This window comes from Perca fluviatilis, chromosome 7 (assembly GCF_010015445.1).
Source record: "Perca fluviatilis chromosome 7, GENO_Pfluv_1.0, whole genome shotgun sequence".
Taxonomy (NCBI): domain Eukaryota; kingdom Metazoa; phylum Chordata; class Actinopteri; order Perciformes; family Percidae; genus Perca; species Perca fluviatilis.
In genome coordinates, this window is record NC_053118.1 from 30,226,510 (window position 1) to 30,242,038 (window position 15,529).

General features: G+C 40.3%; 1 protein-coding gene across 1 annotated transcript in view; it reads right to left on the reverse strand.

Moving 5' to 3' along the window:
* Positions 1-3,878: 3,878 nt before the first annotated feature.
* Positions 3,879-15,529, reverse strand: part of LOC120562846 (raftlin-like) — a 114,318-nt gene continuing 102,667 nt past the window's right edge. Inside the window, exons 9-10 of the mRNA XM_039806763.1 lie at positions 11,551-11,626; positions 3,879-9,591 (exon numbers count right to left, since the gene is read on the reverse strand). Of these exons, the coding sequence (XP_039662697.1) occupies positions 8,944-9,591; positions 11,551-11,626 (724 nt within the window). The 3' untranslated portion in view covers positions 3,879-8,943. The remainder of the gene's footprint in view (positions 9,592-11,550; positions 11,627-15,529) is intronic.

Below are 15,529 nucleotides of genomic sequence, written 5' to 3' on the forward strand. Positions count from 1 at the left end.
TATGGAGTGACAGGTTATGTATGGAGTGCAGGTTATGTATGGAGTGACAGGTTATGTATGGAGTGGCAGGTTATGTATGGAGTGGCAGGTTATGTATGGAGTGACAGGTTATGTATGGAGTGGCAGGTTATGTATGGAGTGGCAGGTTATGTATGGTGTGGCAGGTTATGTATGGAGTGGCAGGTTATGTATGGTGTGGCAGGTTATGTATGGAGTGGCAGGTTATGTATGGTGTGGCAGGTTATGTATGGAGTGGCAGGTTATGTATGGAGTGGCAGGTTATGTATGGAGTGACAGGTTATGTATGGTGTGGCAGGTTATGTATGGTGTGGCAGGTTATGTATGGAGTGGCAGGTTATGTATGGTGTGGCAGGTTATGTATGGTGCGCAGGTTATGTATGGGTGGCAGGTTATGTATGGAGTGACAGGTTATGTATGGAGTGGCAGGTTATGTATGTAGTGGCAGGTTATGTATGGTGTGGCAGGTTATGTATGGAGTGGCAGGTTATGTATGGAGTGGCAGGTTATGAATGGAGTGACAGGTTATGTATGGAGTGACAGGTTATGTATGGAGTGACAGGTTATGTATGGAGTGACAGGTTATGTATGGTGTGGCAGGTTATGTATGGAGTGGCAGGTTATGTATGGAGTGGCAGGTTATGTATGGAGTGGCAGGTTATGTATGGAGTGGCAGGTTATGTATGGTGTGGCAGGTTATGTATGGAGTGGCAGGTTATGTATGGTGTGGCAGGTTATGTATGGAGTGACAGGTTATGTATGGTGTGGCAGGTTATGTATGGTGTGGCAGGTTATGTATGGAGTGGCAGGTTATGTATGGAGTGGCAGGTTATGTATGGAGTGGCAGGTTATGTATGGAGTGGCAGGTTATGTATGGAGTGGCAGGTTATGTATGGTGTGGCAGGTTATGTATGGAGCCTAATGATTGCACCCGCCGCGGTGTTCATTTTATTTTGTCAATATTTTGTAGGCCTAATTGTCTGAGTTTTGTCTATTTCTCATATATTTCCTGCTGGTTGATTCTAGTGAGGCTACACAGAGAAAGGCAGTTGTATATACAGGCTGCAAATGTCTGACTATAGAAATGGAATCTATTGTTGGGTTTGGACACAAGGGCATTTTAACTGACTTTTCCTTTTACTCTTATCTCTTTAACTTTTACAGGACATGAGTAACATTTCTTAAAAGTAGGCTAATTGCACTTTTACTTAAGTATACGATTCTCGTTCCCCCTAGAAGTGTTTGGATCTTTTAAGGGTAGCCTAATATCAGGAAATCAAACATTTAAAAATCCAAAGGGATCTATTGAATAAGTCCAACTGCCATAGATGATGTGATTGTTGCTCAGTATGTAGCTAGGTGCTATATGTATGTTTGTCATATATGTTGTGAAAAACCCAAAGGGATATATTTTATAATGCTATGAAATTGAGAAAAGTTCCAAATCATCACCCTTATTAGAAAAGCTGGAATCTGTAAAAGGTTGATAATTTGTATAAAAAATAGAGGTATTAGAAAATTACAATTGCTGGAGATACATTTTTTTCTTGATCAAATACTCTCAACTATAACTTCAGTACTGTATTTTGAGGTCTATTTCACTGCACATGATGCCTTAACCAGCCACTAGATGTCAGTGCTGCGTCAACTGGAATTTAAACCCACATCTCACTAGAAACAATGACTTTTATTAACTTAACACATTTAATATAAACATCTTAGCTTGAGTTTATTGAAGTGTTATGAATTCTGGATTAATCAATTAAATGTTGAACACTAGGGGTGGGAATCACCAGAGGCCTCACGATACGATATCATCATGATATATTATTGCGAATTTAAACATATTGCAATATTCTGCGATATATTGCAATTCATTACCTTTTTTTACAACTTCAAATTTTTTCCCAATTTTAAATTACGTCCCCAAAAGGAAACTTTGTCAACATCTGTTTTATCTAAAAACATACATTTCTCTGTTTGTTCATCTCACTTCAATTTTATTGCTGCAATAATGGGTTGGATTGTAAAGCAGACAAACTGACCAACAGATATATAATAAAAGATCGATACTTGGCGTCTGTGTATCGATACAGTATTGCCACGGAAAATATCAAGATACTATGCTGTATCGATTTTTTTCCCCCACACCCCTATTGAATACATGGCCCAGCCACGCAGCTCCCACCTCTCAGTGAACCACAGCGGCCCTCTGGGCACGAAGGCCTCAAACCTGCATTGAATCAACATCAAACCCAGCCTGAACGCTGTTATGGCATCCTGTACCACAATCATGAAAACAACATTTCTTCAACTCTCAGAAGGAACTTCATCATTCAAAACACGCTGCAAGCTCAGCAAATTGTTGTGTAGCATTACCTCTGTGTCCTAGTGTGGAACCTTAAGGATGTAACGCTGCGGGTCATACTGTATGTCTAATGTCCAAACCGCACGCTCAATGTGTTTCTGACTAGCTTAGAGGTTCGCCAGCGGTCCCCAATCTGCCTCAGGTGCAATTAACGCCTCCTGTAGTGAACAGAATGGATGTGGTGTTGGTGGTTTTGGTTGAAGGCAAAGCCCTACTCCTAATGACCTTATGCTCCCCTGGGCTCCGAGCTCATGACTTATTGATCACACCGGCTGTGTTGACTCAACTGTAAATATACTTCTGTTCATAAAACACCGTAGGGTTATTATTGTGGCTGCCGGCCTCTGTTTTGAAGTGAAATATTGATGCATGAGGGACAGTTTTGAGACTGAACGGCATTGTTTTGATGTAAGGGCTGGATGAATGGTATTGCTGTGGTGTTTGGGTGCAAATAGCTATAAAGTTGATCTATTGCAAGGTTCCCACAGTAATGAAGGTAATAACCAGATGGAGCAGATTTGAGAAACCCACAGTTCTCTCATTCTGCTTCTTTTTGTATTTTCACTGTGTTCAGTGGACTGAAGTTGTCATTTCATCTTTCAGTTACATTCTGTATTTCTCCAAGGGCAGCATGGACTGTTCTTGTAAACAACTAGAACAGAAAATTTCAAAAAATGTTATTTTTGCTGGTTAATGACACAGAGATAACTTGAGCATTGACCTTTGTGTCAGCTTATTCTCAAGGTTTTAAGTAAAGCCGTACACTTTCTTAATTGTTTCTCCGTCTTCAGATGTTTTTTTTTTTCTTCCTATAATTTCAGTCTCTGTCTTGTAAGTATCTCGCAGGCTGGTAAGGCAGCTATGTGGTCAGTTCCCCATTGAAGTGACAAATAAGTATAAATCCTTTAATGTCACATACAATGCAGGTAATGCTGGTTTCTCACAGTGTGACTTTGCCATGTGGCAATCAAGCATCCTCCTTTGGTTCGGGAAGATATCATACTTGCAGTGTCATATTGTAAAATTCTGCAAGAATATTTGGTTTCTGTAATTATTAGATTTAGTCCTGATTTATTTTGCCAAATAATTGCAGCAAATAGATGTTGTTCCCTGTTCCTACTGCATTTCAAACATTGCACTACTGATTGATTGAAGTCAGTTTTCTCTCATTGTGAACAATAATAAGACAACAGTAAAAAGGAATGTTTTTTTTTGGACATGATCTTGACTCAATCTTTCACTTGGACTTAATTTAAGTGGACCTGACTACATCCCTATTGCGGAATGTACAGTATGCATCTGTGTAAATTTTTCTCTTCCAACTCTAAAACAAAATGAAACCGCATTGATGAGCTCATGAGTCAAATCTAGAGCTAAACCAAAATTCCCGTAAAAGCTTTGCGCTTGAGCATCTTTGAGCAACTTTCAATAGCAGCGGCCTCAACAAACAGGCCCTGTATTCCCTTTGACACAAAAGAAGCAAAGACACATGTACACATTAAATATAAATCATTTTATAATATACAAATTGTACAGATGTCATGAACAATAGGAATGTGGACATATTCAGGATAGCAAAGATAAAGAATACTTTTTCTTCCTCGATAGCACTGCTATGCAAGTGACAACTGCACATGATCAAAGATACTCAACATTCAAGATGGCAGCAGAGGTGATTAAAAAAACAGCAGAGACAAAAACCTAAGAACACATTTTCCAGAGGCTGTGAGCAAGCTAAAGTGACAACACAGAAGAAGAAAAATGACGGCATCTTATTGTATCATGTTCTGTCATTTCTACTCTGCCCATTTCACATCATAGTAGCACACAGGACAGGAAATGAACCATTATGTTTCTTCATAGCATTACCAAGAACAATTGCACCAGCGCCACTATTGATGATCAGAGACAATTATGCCAATAGAAGCCAGGAAAATGTATATTAACTTTTTTTTTTTTTTTTTTTTTAGACAAATACAGAGAGCTGCAGATGTATATTTAAGTCTTAACATTAGTCAAAGGTCTCCTTCTTTTCACGGATGGCTAAGGTAACATGGTTCAGCATCATTTAACTGATGAAGTGTGAGATCCTGCCTCGCTTTTGTCTCCTTGGCTGTGTTCTTCTTTTTTCCTTCTACCAGACCAAAAAAAATAAAAAAATAAAAAATAATCACAATTACCCACAGTCCCTGGATGTCAAAGGTTAGACTGCACTGCCACCAATCAGCCCTTATCAGGATGAGATGGGGCCCTGAAGGCCGCGGCCTCAGGTAGGATACAGGGCCGTTTGGAACTTTTGTGAAGATTACGATCATCCTTGTTTGAGGATGTCCAACGGGAGTGTGGTAGGAGTCATGTCACATGAGACCACCTCGCCGCTTAACTGATATTCCAAACTCTGCACTTCTAGATAAAGTGGAATATGATCTGCCTGTTTTTGCAGGATGCCAAAGGGGAATAAATGTCACAGTTTCCGATTAAATAAAAAAACAACAAAAATAGTAGAAAGGCAGGAATACTGAAACAAATTCATATTCATAAAACGGATATATGACAGTTAAAATGTTTTTCACGACGCTGGGGAAATTAAAAAAAAATAAAAATAAATTGATTAAATCTGACGAAATAAATTGACCAGGATTCAGTGGGGATATTTCTCAAATATTCATAAATGATCTTGTCAGCTATCAAAAGGCGTCTTTTGGTATTGCCTTTTCATTCGTATTCATATTTGTCACATTCTGACAAACGTGAAAGTGACAGCTGAGTCTTATTTGCTCCCCAGCAGCTCTGATGCTAGCGGGAGCATAACATATTTCTTGAATACAATAAGTGCTTATTAAAGCTCAAACAGCCAAAAGCTAAAAGCAACTGAGATAATGATGTTTAAAAAAAAAAAAAAAGACAAGAAAAATAAAACACTACAGAGAATATTATGATATGACTTCATATCTTAATTTCAATTTTATCAGAGTGGTTATTTGTCATGTGCTCGTGCCATCTCCTGTGTACAGCTGTGGAAAATCCATTCTGGCTCAAATATGACCCTTGACCTTTTCTGTCATTAGCCCTCACGGGTCTGGACTCCGTCATAGTGGAGGGCGAGAGGACAAGGAGCATATGTTTTGGGGGTCAGACACACAGCGACCCCTCATTTTAAAACCACCAAAAGCCCTCGGGAGGTAGCTCAAAGCGTCAGTCAGAAATACATTTTAGCAAGCTTTAGCGGAAAAGCAGAGGCATCACAAAGCCCACAGTAAGAACTCTTGACTCAAAAACAGAACATTCACAATAATAAAACAAAATGTTCTTCCAAAACATATTACCTTCATATAGACATACACGTGTATCCCCTCACTCTGAATTCCAGTAATAAAACAGGAAACAACAGCTTCAAAATACCAACACTGACTGTTTCAAATCTTTCCTGTTTGACTATAACAAACATATAACACTTTAATCACCATTGTGCCTCTATACAACATTTCTAAAAGCAGATTGTGGGGCATTTACAGTATAGTAGTAAGGCTAAGCTGGTCACAGTTTTTAAATTCTACTCTACACAAAATCACTTGCCATTTTACATTTGAAAAGAATCTCAGCGGCGGGTGGATTAATTAAGGAGAGCACTTATTCCGCATAATCAATCATACTTCTGTGTAACTGAAGAGTTTCATCTCCAAAAAGGAGACATTTTTCTTGACCAAAGTATCATGTATTACTCATAAAATAAAAGATCCAAATTATGGCAAATTATAGCCAGTGTGAAGCAGGACAGCAGGTAGTTAAGTTAAGTTCTTCATTAAGTGAATGCTAACATTCTAATAAATAGGTTTTCCGACGTATTTTATAATGTATTGTTTCTAAATTCTTTGCAAAATTTAACATTGTTAACACGGACTCTTCCTCCTCAGTGCAAATGATTCCCCGTGACATCACCGTTAAATCTGAAGGCTATTTCCTTGACATGTTGAGGTGTTTTGATGTAATACATCCCCCAATAAGTGACCCCCATTATAAATGCATGATTCCTGACAGATACCCCACTGACTAAACCCATTAGTGAGCTAATGAGAGCTCTACACCGTGAACATCGCCACCTTTCTCTCTCCCTTTCACATCCCCCCATCCCTCTTTCTTAAAATGGAAAGCCACTTGATGCCATGAAACAGCACATTATGACTCAGTTATTGTCAGAAATGATGTCTGAAATGAGGTGCTTAAAGAGCTGGAGGTAAAATAATGAAGGAAATCTCTACAGGGAATGTGGAACGCAAACGGCTGTAACTTTAAATGAGCCTATTCATTTCTTTTATTTGACTCTCTTATGCTCGGTGGTCCTACTCTTTCACTCTCAACGGCTTTCTATGTCTCAATTTCTCTCTCTCAATCTTTAGGTTTGGTCTCTCCGTAAACAACAAGGCCCAGTCCTGACCACACAGCTTATTCTCGTCTCCACACTGATGAGAGCTTTTGTTGGTGGCCTTTGACTGGAGATGTAATTAAAAATGCAACTTTGTGCAGAAATAAATCCTCACTTCTGTAGGTGAAAGCTAACTAGGTGCCTCTAAATAAGAGTTCTCCCCCCCCCCTCCCCCCCTCCCCGAGCTGCAAACATTCAGCTGAATTTCACATCCTTATCTGACTCAGCTTTGAATATGGAACATTCTGTATGCAAGGTGAGCGTAGCACACCACACCAAAGAGTGATTATTGGCTCTTTTTGAAGCACTTGACGGCTTAGAGCTCAGCGTAAACAATTCTCTCTTCACCCTACTTTGGATTGCCTGTCGCAACAAACGTCTTTCCCATCACCTCTACCAGCGTTTTCCAAGTTCCATCCACCTCACAACTTACTATGGTGCACAGAACGAAGGAACGGGAAACCGTAATAGTCTGTGATCACATAAAGATGCTTTTCTGAGCCTGTCAGTCGTGTGGATGAGGACTGTGACCTGTCAAGATACTACCCATCGGATTTTGGAGCTGACTTGTCTTTTCCTAGCTTCACAAACTAAAAAAAAGCTGCTCAGTACAAGTATCTGGGTACGACTATTAGAACGTATGCTTCTCTATTACTATTCTTCAAAAGCAAGCAGCGAACGCCAGTGTTTCCCCCAGTGTATTGTTAGCCACCGGGTCTAAGTTGCCAGCCACCAGGCCTAAGCCACTGGGAATTATTTTTTAATGTAATGTTTTTATTTTTTTTAAGTTACAGTTTTTTTTACGGCTCGGTTGGAAACTTAGACAGTCATATCTTCAAATGTCCAGTTAGCTTTTAGCACTGACTTAATCTAGCGCCATATGGAATCTTATAGTCTTATAGTTTTTTTAAATTCTCAATTTTGCGATACCGTCCATGATTGTGTTATCACAGAAACCATTGGGCTCTACATTAATGCTGCTATCAGTCTGTAACTGGCCCCTGCCGGGCCCTCATAAAAAAAACGATTGCCACCGGGCGAAACAACTTTTCAGGGGGAAACCCTAAACGCTCTTCGATCCATGATCACTGCTGTTTTAATTAACCCTTACATTACATTGCATTGAGAATCACGTAACGCTCCTTACTCCCTTAAGGTCCTGGTCACACCAGAAAGTGGCACAGTCTAATTTAGAGGCTTGGTGATGTAGGAACTATTTACAAGGCTAGTTGGTAAAACTAAAAATGCTAAAAAGCTTCTTTTTATCTTCTCTATACTGGGGCGGTCACTCCCCTCTCACATTTTGTTTTCAGGTTTGTACACCACTTCATCCAATAATGAAATGCTAACTGTCAGTTAGCAAGCTAGTTATCTTGGTCGCTAACGGGACCATAAGTTCACACAGTTTATTCAAAAGACGTATTTGTAGCCTTGACTCCTGTCTCATAACTGTCTGCCTCTTTTGTGGAGCAGTTTCAGACAGAGGTAGTAGAGAGTAGATTGTGCAACACAGCTAACAAGCTACTATAGCTTCCTCCATTTTGGCTCTCCGAGTCTCAGTGCCCTCAAAGTTTAACACAAAATATAATGGCTTACTATGGGTGCAAATTTATCAAACTTGTTGTGAGAAATTCACATAGATTTACTTCGCCAGGACAAACGAACCCACTAATCTCTGTGATTCCATTGACAGGAAATGTTTTTTGCCGCGGAATTTCACCGATGTGACCAGGCCTTTAAACTGTTTCTCATTTTTCTTAAGAAACAGGAAAACGCTCCCAATCTGATCGTGGCATCGTTCAAAATATTCAAGCCCCTGTCGATCCTCATCCAGATATTCCAGTGTCTCCACATTGTCTATCCTGCAACAACATCTCCTGTTATGGATATATACATTCAGTATGCGTGGTTATACAGTAGGGCTGATGTCTGCAGTTACATGAAATCGCTCTGTAGCTACAATATGGCAGGTTGCGGGGGAATTGTCTATGAAAGATGGTAGGTTTGGAGAATGCTGCAGCGATGGGGATCGAAGCCCCTTTAATTTGGATCAGGGACGACACTGTGAACCAGTTCTTAAGATGGGGAGTAGAGAGGTAGGGTGGGGGAAAACCTTGACTTGGACTACTTGGGGTTACTCTAGAGTCTCCTCTGGGCTTTGATTAGTCGGCGTGGCCTGTGAGTCTGCCACGATCTCCTTCGCATTGACCTCCACGCCTGCTGGTTCTTCTGTCTTGCACTTGATCGCAGTCTCTTCGCCCTTGTCTTTCTCCTCATCCGTCTCGACCCCGTTTTCGATTACGACTTCTGCTACGCCCTCGTCCTTTTCTTTGGTCTCGCTCTGTGTTTCGACAGTCGCAACGATTTCCGTCGCTTCCTGGACCTCTCCGTTTTCGAAAGGCTCTCCGTTCTCTTTTGTTCCCTCTTCATCCAGTGTTATCTTTTCTTCTCCCTCTTCTTCTGTGTGGTTTTCTGCTCCCTTGTCCTCTGTCTCTGCTCCTCCATCTTTCTTTTCAACAGTCTCTATGCTGATTTCAATCCCATCATCAATCATTCTATTTTCCTCACACCTCATTTCCCTTTCTTTCGACGTCTCACTTTCTCTTGCTGCCTCTACATCTGTTGCGTTCCCTTTTTCATCCTTACTCTTCTTCTCTTCCTCTTTCTCAACCGTTTCTCTGTCATCAAGAATCTCAATTTTTGTTTTCTTCTTCTTCTTGTTCTTTGCCGTGTCTTTGATGCAGTTCTTGTTGGACTTGCTTCGGGGCTTGAAGATCAATTTCTGAAACATTCAAAGTTTACGTAAGCATGAAGCGTGGAATACATTGTAACTCTTTAAATATGCTTTTGGGCACACAGCAGTATGCACAGACTTAATTAAGAATAGATCACAGTGGATCTAATATTGCACTGGGATAACGAGCTAATTCAAATGAGTCTCATTGATGCAGAGAAGGAAATTGAGGCCATTTTGAGGGGAGTTATTGGTGGCCTCCAGGCCTGCAGTCTAGCCAAACACTTTTATGCAATATGTCCTCAATTATTTGAACAACTTCTGCAGGGTTCAACACACTGCGAGGATATAGAGAACTGAGATAGACTGCAAAGAAACGGCCAAGAAAATCTTGTTAACGCTAGCAATTCCCTGAATCTTAGGGCCTATTAAATTTGTTGTTGTGATGGCAGTTTAAATTCGGGTCACAGAAAGCATCACATGGATTCATTCCACTGTGGACAAAGGTTAGCTTTAGAGGTTATCGCCACTATTCAGGGTCGCCAAGAAAGCATTACCAAGCCTGCTTCTCCAAACAACACATTTGTCTGTTGCTGAGGAATTCCCAATATCTCTCTCAGTTCTCTCATTTGTCCAGCGCTGTGTGTGTTAGGCTACTTAAAACAAAAACAGCTGTGGAATCGGAAGTGGCAAAAGCTGATGTTGGCCTTCGATATATGGTGAGCAGTAGGGCTGCACGATTTGGAGAAAAAGTCATATTGCGATGCTGCGGTTGCAATTTAATGGTATCATGAGTTTACTATGCAGAAAATAAGCTACTAACATTTTGAAATTTGAACATACAAAGTTAAACAAGCATAAGAAGAAATACATTAAACAAAATGTGCAATACTTTTTTAAAATAACTTAATATTTTAGAAAATTAAATAAAAATAAAAATAATTTATTAAATTAATACATTTTGTACGCCCTTATAAACTATAACATTCAATATGGGTGTAATGTTATACTAGTGATTAAGGTACAAAATATACTTTGTAGACCCTCTTCTTAAGGTCTGCATGCTCTGAACCCCTCTAGACCTAAATACTCACGTGACCATACGCGCCACACGCGCTACTGCTTAAACACACTGATTGCGGGCGCCTGGGTAGCTCACCTGGTAGAGCGCGCACCCATATACAGAGGTTTACTCCTCAACGCAGCGGCCGCGGTTTCGACTCCAACCTGTGGCCCTCTCCTGCATGTCATCCCCTTTTTTTTTTTTTCTCTCTCTCTCTCTCTCCCCTTTTATGTCTTCAGCTGCCCTATAAATAAAGGCCTAAAACAGCCAAAAAAAATCTTGGAAAAAAAAAAACACACTGACTGGTCACTGGTCACCTTTTGTGGATGTTGTTACGAGGGGCGCGCTTAATACATCCCTGGGGTACCGTAATTCAGAGGGCAGATTCAACACAGAACCATAAATCAGGCATTAGTGAGAGTGAGAATGGCAGGAGAGTGAGTGACGTCAGTGCCTGAGTGGTGAAGCGAGGAGAGCGGCCGTCGGCGGTGAGCGGTGTCAGAGTTAGCGTAGCGGCTGTGTGAGGGAAAAGCAGAGGAAAAAAAGAGATGGCAAAGATGATGTAAAGTGAGTTAACAGTGAACACCAAGCTTCTTAAGACACGGTGGCTCCATCTGCTGTTAATACTGTTGGTAAAGTAAAGGGGGTTACAACGTGGAGACGTGGATTGCACACGCACACAGTACACCTTTTTTGTTTACTTAAATCGCACAATTGTTGCGGTTATGTAATCGCACGGAGTGACATCTCGATTGCGATTAGATTAATCGTGCAGCCCTAGTGAGCAGGTGACCCCCTTACTGATTATCGGTCCCCCCCCCACCCCCCCGTGCCACCCCACTTAAAAAATCCTGGAATCGCCCCTGCAGGTGACAGACCGACTTGTTTGAGACTCCACATCCACATTAGCCAAGAAATACAGAGAGAAATGTAAAGTTGTGTACCTTGGATTCCCTCCTCTTTCGGCCCAAGACAGGTCTCTGCAGGAACACAATCTGTTTGGTGGACAAACTTCCATCACTAAAAGATGAGGACAGGGAGAGAAAGGGAAAGAGGAGAGGACATTAGCGGAAAATATTGTCAATTCAACGAGAGAATTTTATTTCTTTAATCAAATACTTTTATATTTTGGTACTCATTTATCTAGAGATGATTAAACATAAAATGAGAATGGGAGATGGAAAGACACTTTCCCCAATTGCTTTTAAACACTTAGAAACAATGTTACAAACACTGACAGACTCTTTATAATATCTTAATTTCTTTGCTTGAAAATTTGCTGCAGAACTCCAAGATAAATATGTATTTATATATATGATTTGAGTTAAATCCTGGGATAACACAGACTGATCCACACTCTCGCCGACCTTACATCAATAGTCAAAAGATTGCTGGCCACCGCTCATGCTTAATACTCTTATCTGACAGTTTAAGGATATAGGCTCACGTTTGTGGCCCAACCTCTTCACTGCTTGTCATCTGTTTCCCCCCTTATGTTTGAGTCTCGTAAGCAAACCGATATTTCACACCCAAGGAGGCAAATTGTGCAGCTTGTGAACAGCAACTTCCTAAAACGTGTATTTCTTCTCTTTTCCTTAAATTCCCCAAACATAATCTTCCATCCCATGCACATGACACACTTCTGTGTTCTGAGAAGGATAATCTTCACAAGTCCCCGCGCTGACAGATTAAACGCGGCAGAAAATGCAGGTTCATTTCTGAGTGGGCTTCCTGTCTCTCACACTCACTCTCCCTCCTTTGTCTGCTCATCTTCGTCATTCATACAGCCCCTTTTTATAGTGCAGTGTTCTCTTTTCAACTAGCTGCCTGCTCAGTTTTACCTCTCTGCTTTTATCTCCGGTGACAGCACAGTTTTATTGTTTGTTTGTGCTTTATTACTTCTATTTATCTTTTGCTATTTTTGGACATGGCTTAAAAGGAGATATGTTGTCCTGTGCTGCTATCTGACACAAGTTTAATAACACATGCACATACTAACACACGCACGCACAACACACATACACACAAGGGTTAGGTGCTGGCTAACGTTAAGCTGCCAGATCAGCCTTGCACATGAGGAAAGATGGCAGGTTTATGATCGCTGCAGGACCCTAAAAGCCTGCTACAAATCTTCCCTTTCTCAACATCAAATGGACTTGTGACTCTTCCAGCAGAAGGCTTACTATCTAAACTATCCAAAGCCCACCACAACTTCTTTTTTCCATTACCTTCTTCCTTCCACCATTTATCCATAAGCCATTTTCGAGGCTGTCAAGAATGCTGGACTGCTTCCTGGCAAATCAAAGCTGAAAACTAACCGGAGTTCCTAGCAAAAGACCTAGCCCATTAAGGCAGAGAGGAGTGGATGGCTCAGAAAATTACAGGCCTTTACTGAACCTACTCTCGGCTGTCGGTGTCAGCCACACTATTATAACTTGAAGCCATATAAAAATGCAATGTCCCGTTTCTATTTATGGGTGAATGTACCTGTTGGAGGCTTCATCTTTAGGGAAAAAAAGTCTACTGCACACCTCTGCTGCAAACTGCCACTTAAAATAAAAAAAGCCGGACAAATCAAATGCTGCACTCAAAAATGCTATTTTTTTCTTCAGAAACGAGATTAAGACTCTATAATGTATATATGTTGATCACTATTTTGTCTCCAGCTGATTTAGATACCTGCAATAATGAACAAATTTGTCTGAACCTTGTTATTTCCTTGTTCTTGTTCTTGTTCCACCGTTAGTGTAGAGAAATTCACATTTACTGTTGTTAATGGCTCTAAAATGTAATTACCATCTACATTAATTGAATGCGGCAAACAGGAATGCATGCTCTGAGACAACTACATGAATTAATGTCGTATGGAGAAACCGCTGAGCACCAGTTAGCATTAATTTCAGACACGGCTGAGATCACTGACACTTATCCGACCCCTCCAGATGAAGTGCAGTCTGCAAACCCTACAGACTACATAAAAGTGTGCATTATCAAATTTTGCTATTTAAAAATGCAGGAGTCAACAGCACAAAAACAAGTGTAATGAGTATTGCTAATCTGAAATAGATCATCAACCATTATTTCTGCACGCAAAATGTTTTCAAGGCAGGGGGAGAAATGAGCTCCGTCTTGTACTGTATCTAGGCCGACTCTGATTAATTAGCCATGTTGTGCTGTTGTGTTGTGGCATTTTGAGAGAGAGGAGAGAGGGAGGGAGGGAATTTAGTAAAAAAACAAAGGATGAAAATAGAGAGGTAATTAATCAGCTATGCTGTGAAAGAGCGGTAAACATGACCAGCTGAGATGGGAGCAAAGCAAACAATCGCTCAGTGTACTGATAGAAATACTGCATGTACACTTCATCAGTTTGACACATTATATAATAAGAATAGTTTCACATTTTTAAAGTCTATCTTAAAACAATACTCCCGTATGTATATTTAAATTATGTGTTGCTGTGATCATTCCTCCTATCCAAAGGATCCCTCTCCTGTCCTCGTTCTTTGTAAAAAAAAATATCTAAAGTTTAGTGTTTACAGTGTTTGGTGCGTCTGACAAAGTGCAGTGTGAAAGCAAAACGAACCAAATGAGAAAAGCAACAATGTTGCAACTTCATCCCAGAATCGAACGCTCAATGGTGTTTTAAGCCCCCAACGTTGACTTCAAGGCAGCGCTGCCAATGTCGACTTCAAGGCACCTAACCCTAACCCAAAGAGTATAGAAGTAACAAGAGGCGAAACTCAATAGAACGTTGTGTTGCATTCAGTCCAAGATGGCGGAGCTGCACTCAATGAAAGTTCCATTGCAAGCTGCAGCTCGGTCATGGGTGCGTTTGTTGCAATGGAACGTTTTATTGAGTGCAGCTCCGCCTCTTGTTACTTCTTTGCCTAACCTTAACCCTAACCATTGCCTAATCCTAGTTAGCATTAAGGGCTGCCTGGAAGACGACGTTGGGGGCTTAAAACACTAGGGGTGTAAGTACAAATCGATACACTTGAATATTGCGATATTGTATTTTGCAATACTGTATCGATTTTCAAAAAGGCAATATCGATTTTTTTTTTTTACGTTAAAAAATATTCATGTAAGACAGTGGTTCATGTTTATGTTGTGTTTAAACCCCCTACCGCTAGATGGCTATGCTGAGACGCACCGCTAGTGTCCTTGCCTAACAGTGCCTAGCAGTGCCTGACTTTTTGCTAGAAGCTAACAATGTAGCTATGGCTGAACCTTGGCCTACTTTAGCATATAAACATTTGCTCGCTAAGAACCTGTGAACCACAATCCCAAACTGGCAGTTTGATTTTCTGTGTACTGAATTGTTTACCTAAAGTAATCTTCTTTGACTTTTATGAACATCATGTCTTTTTTTAAATATTAGTTTTTCTAAAATGATACTTTAAAAAAATCCCAATATATCGCCTTACACACAGTATCGAAATATATTGCAATAAATTGAATCGTGACCCATGTATCGTGATTTGTATGGTATCTTGCCAATACACAGCCCTATAAAACACCAAATACCGAATGGCACCAAGTCCACCGAACTATGGGTGTGAAAGCGCCCTAACTGACATTGTTAAGTCCACCTTTTTGTCAAATCTGTGACCAAGCAAATATTGACAGACATCTTTTATCTAAATGTACTGAAGCATTATCTGCGGGTAATCATTTACTACACCTGTTTTGTTGATTTGTGTAGTAGAATTTTGTAGTTTTAGTTGTCTACTGCTAAATAAGATAGCCATTAGCTGTCAGAGGCTAATGTGTCGGTAATACAACATTCTGTTAAATTACTGTTGGGATAACTGTTATGTATTATATATTATATATATATATTTTCGGTTTTTACTTTTACTTTGTGAATTCTATGTTTACTAGATTAATTAGGTGTTTATTCTACCCTACATGGGGAGTTAG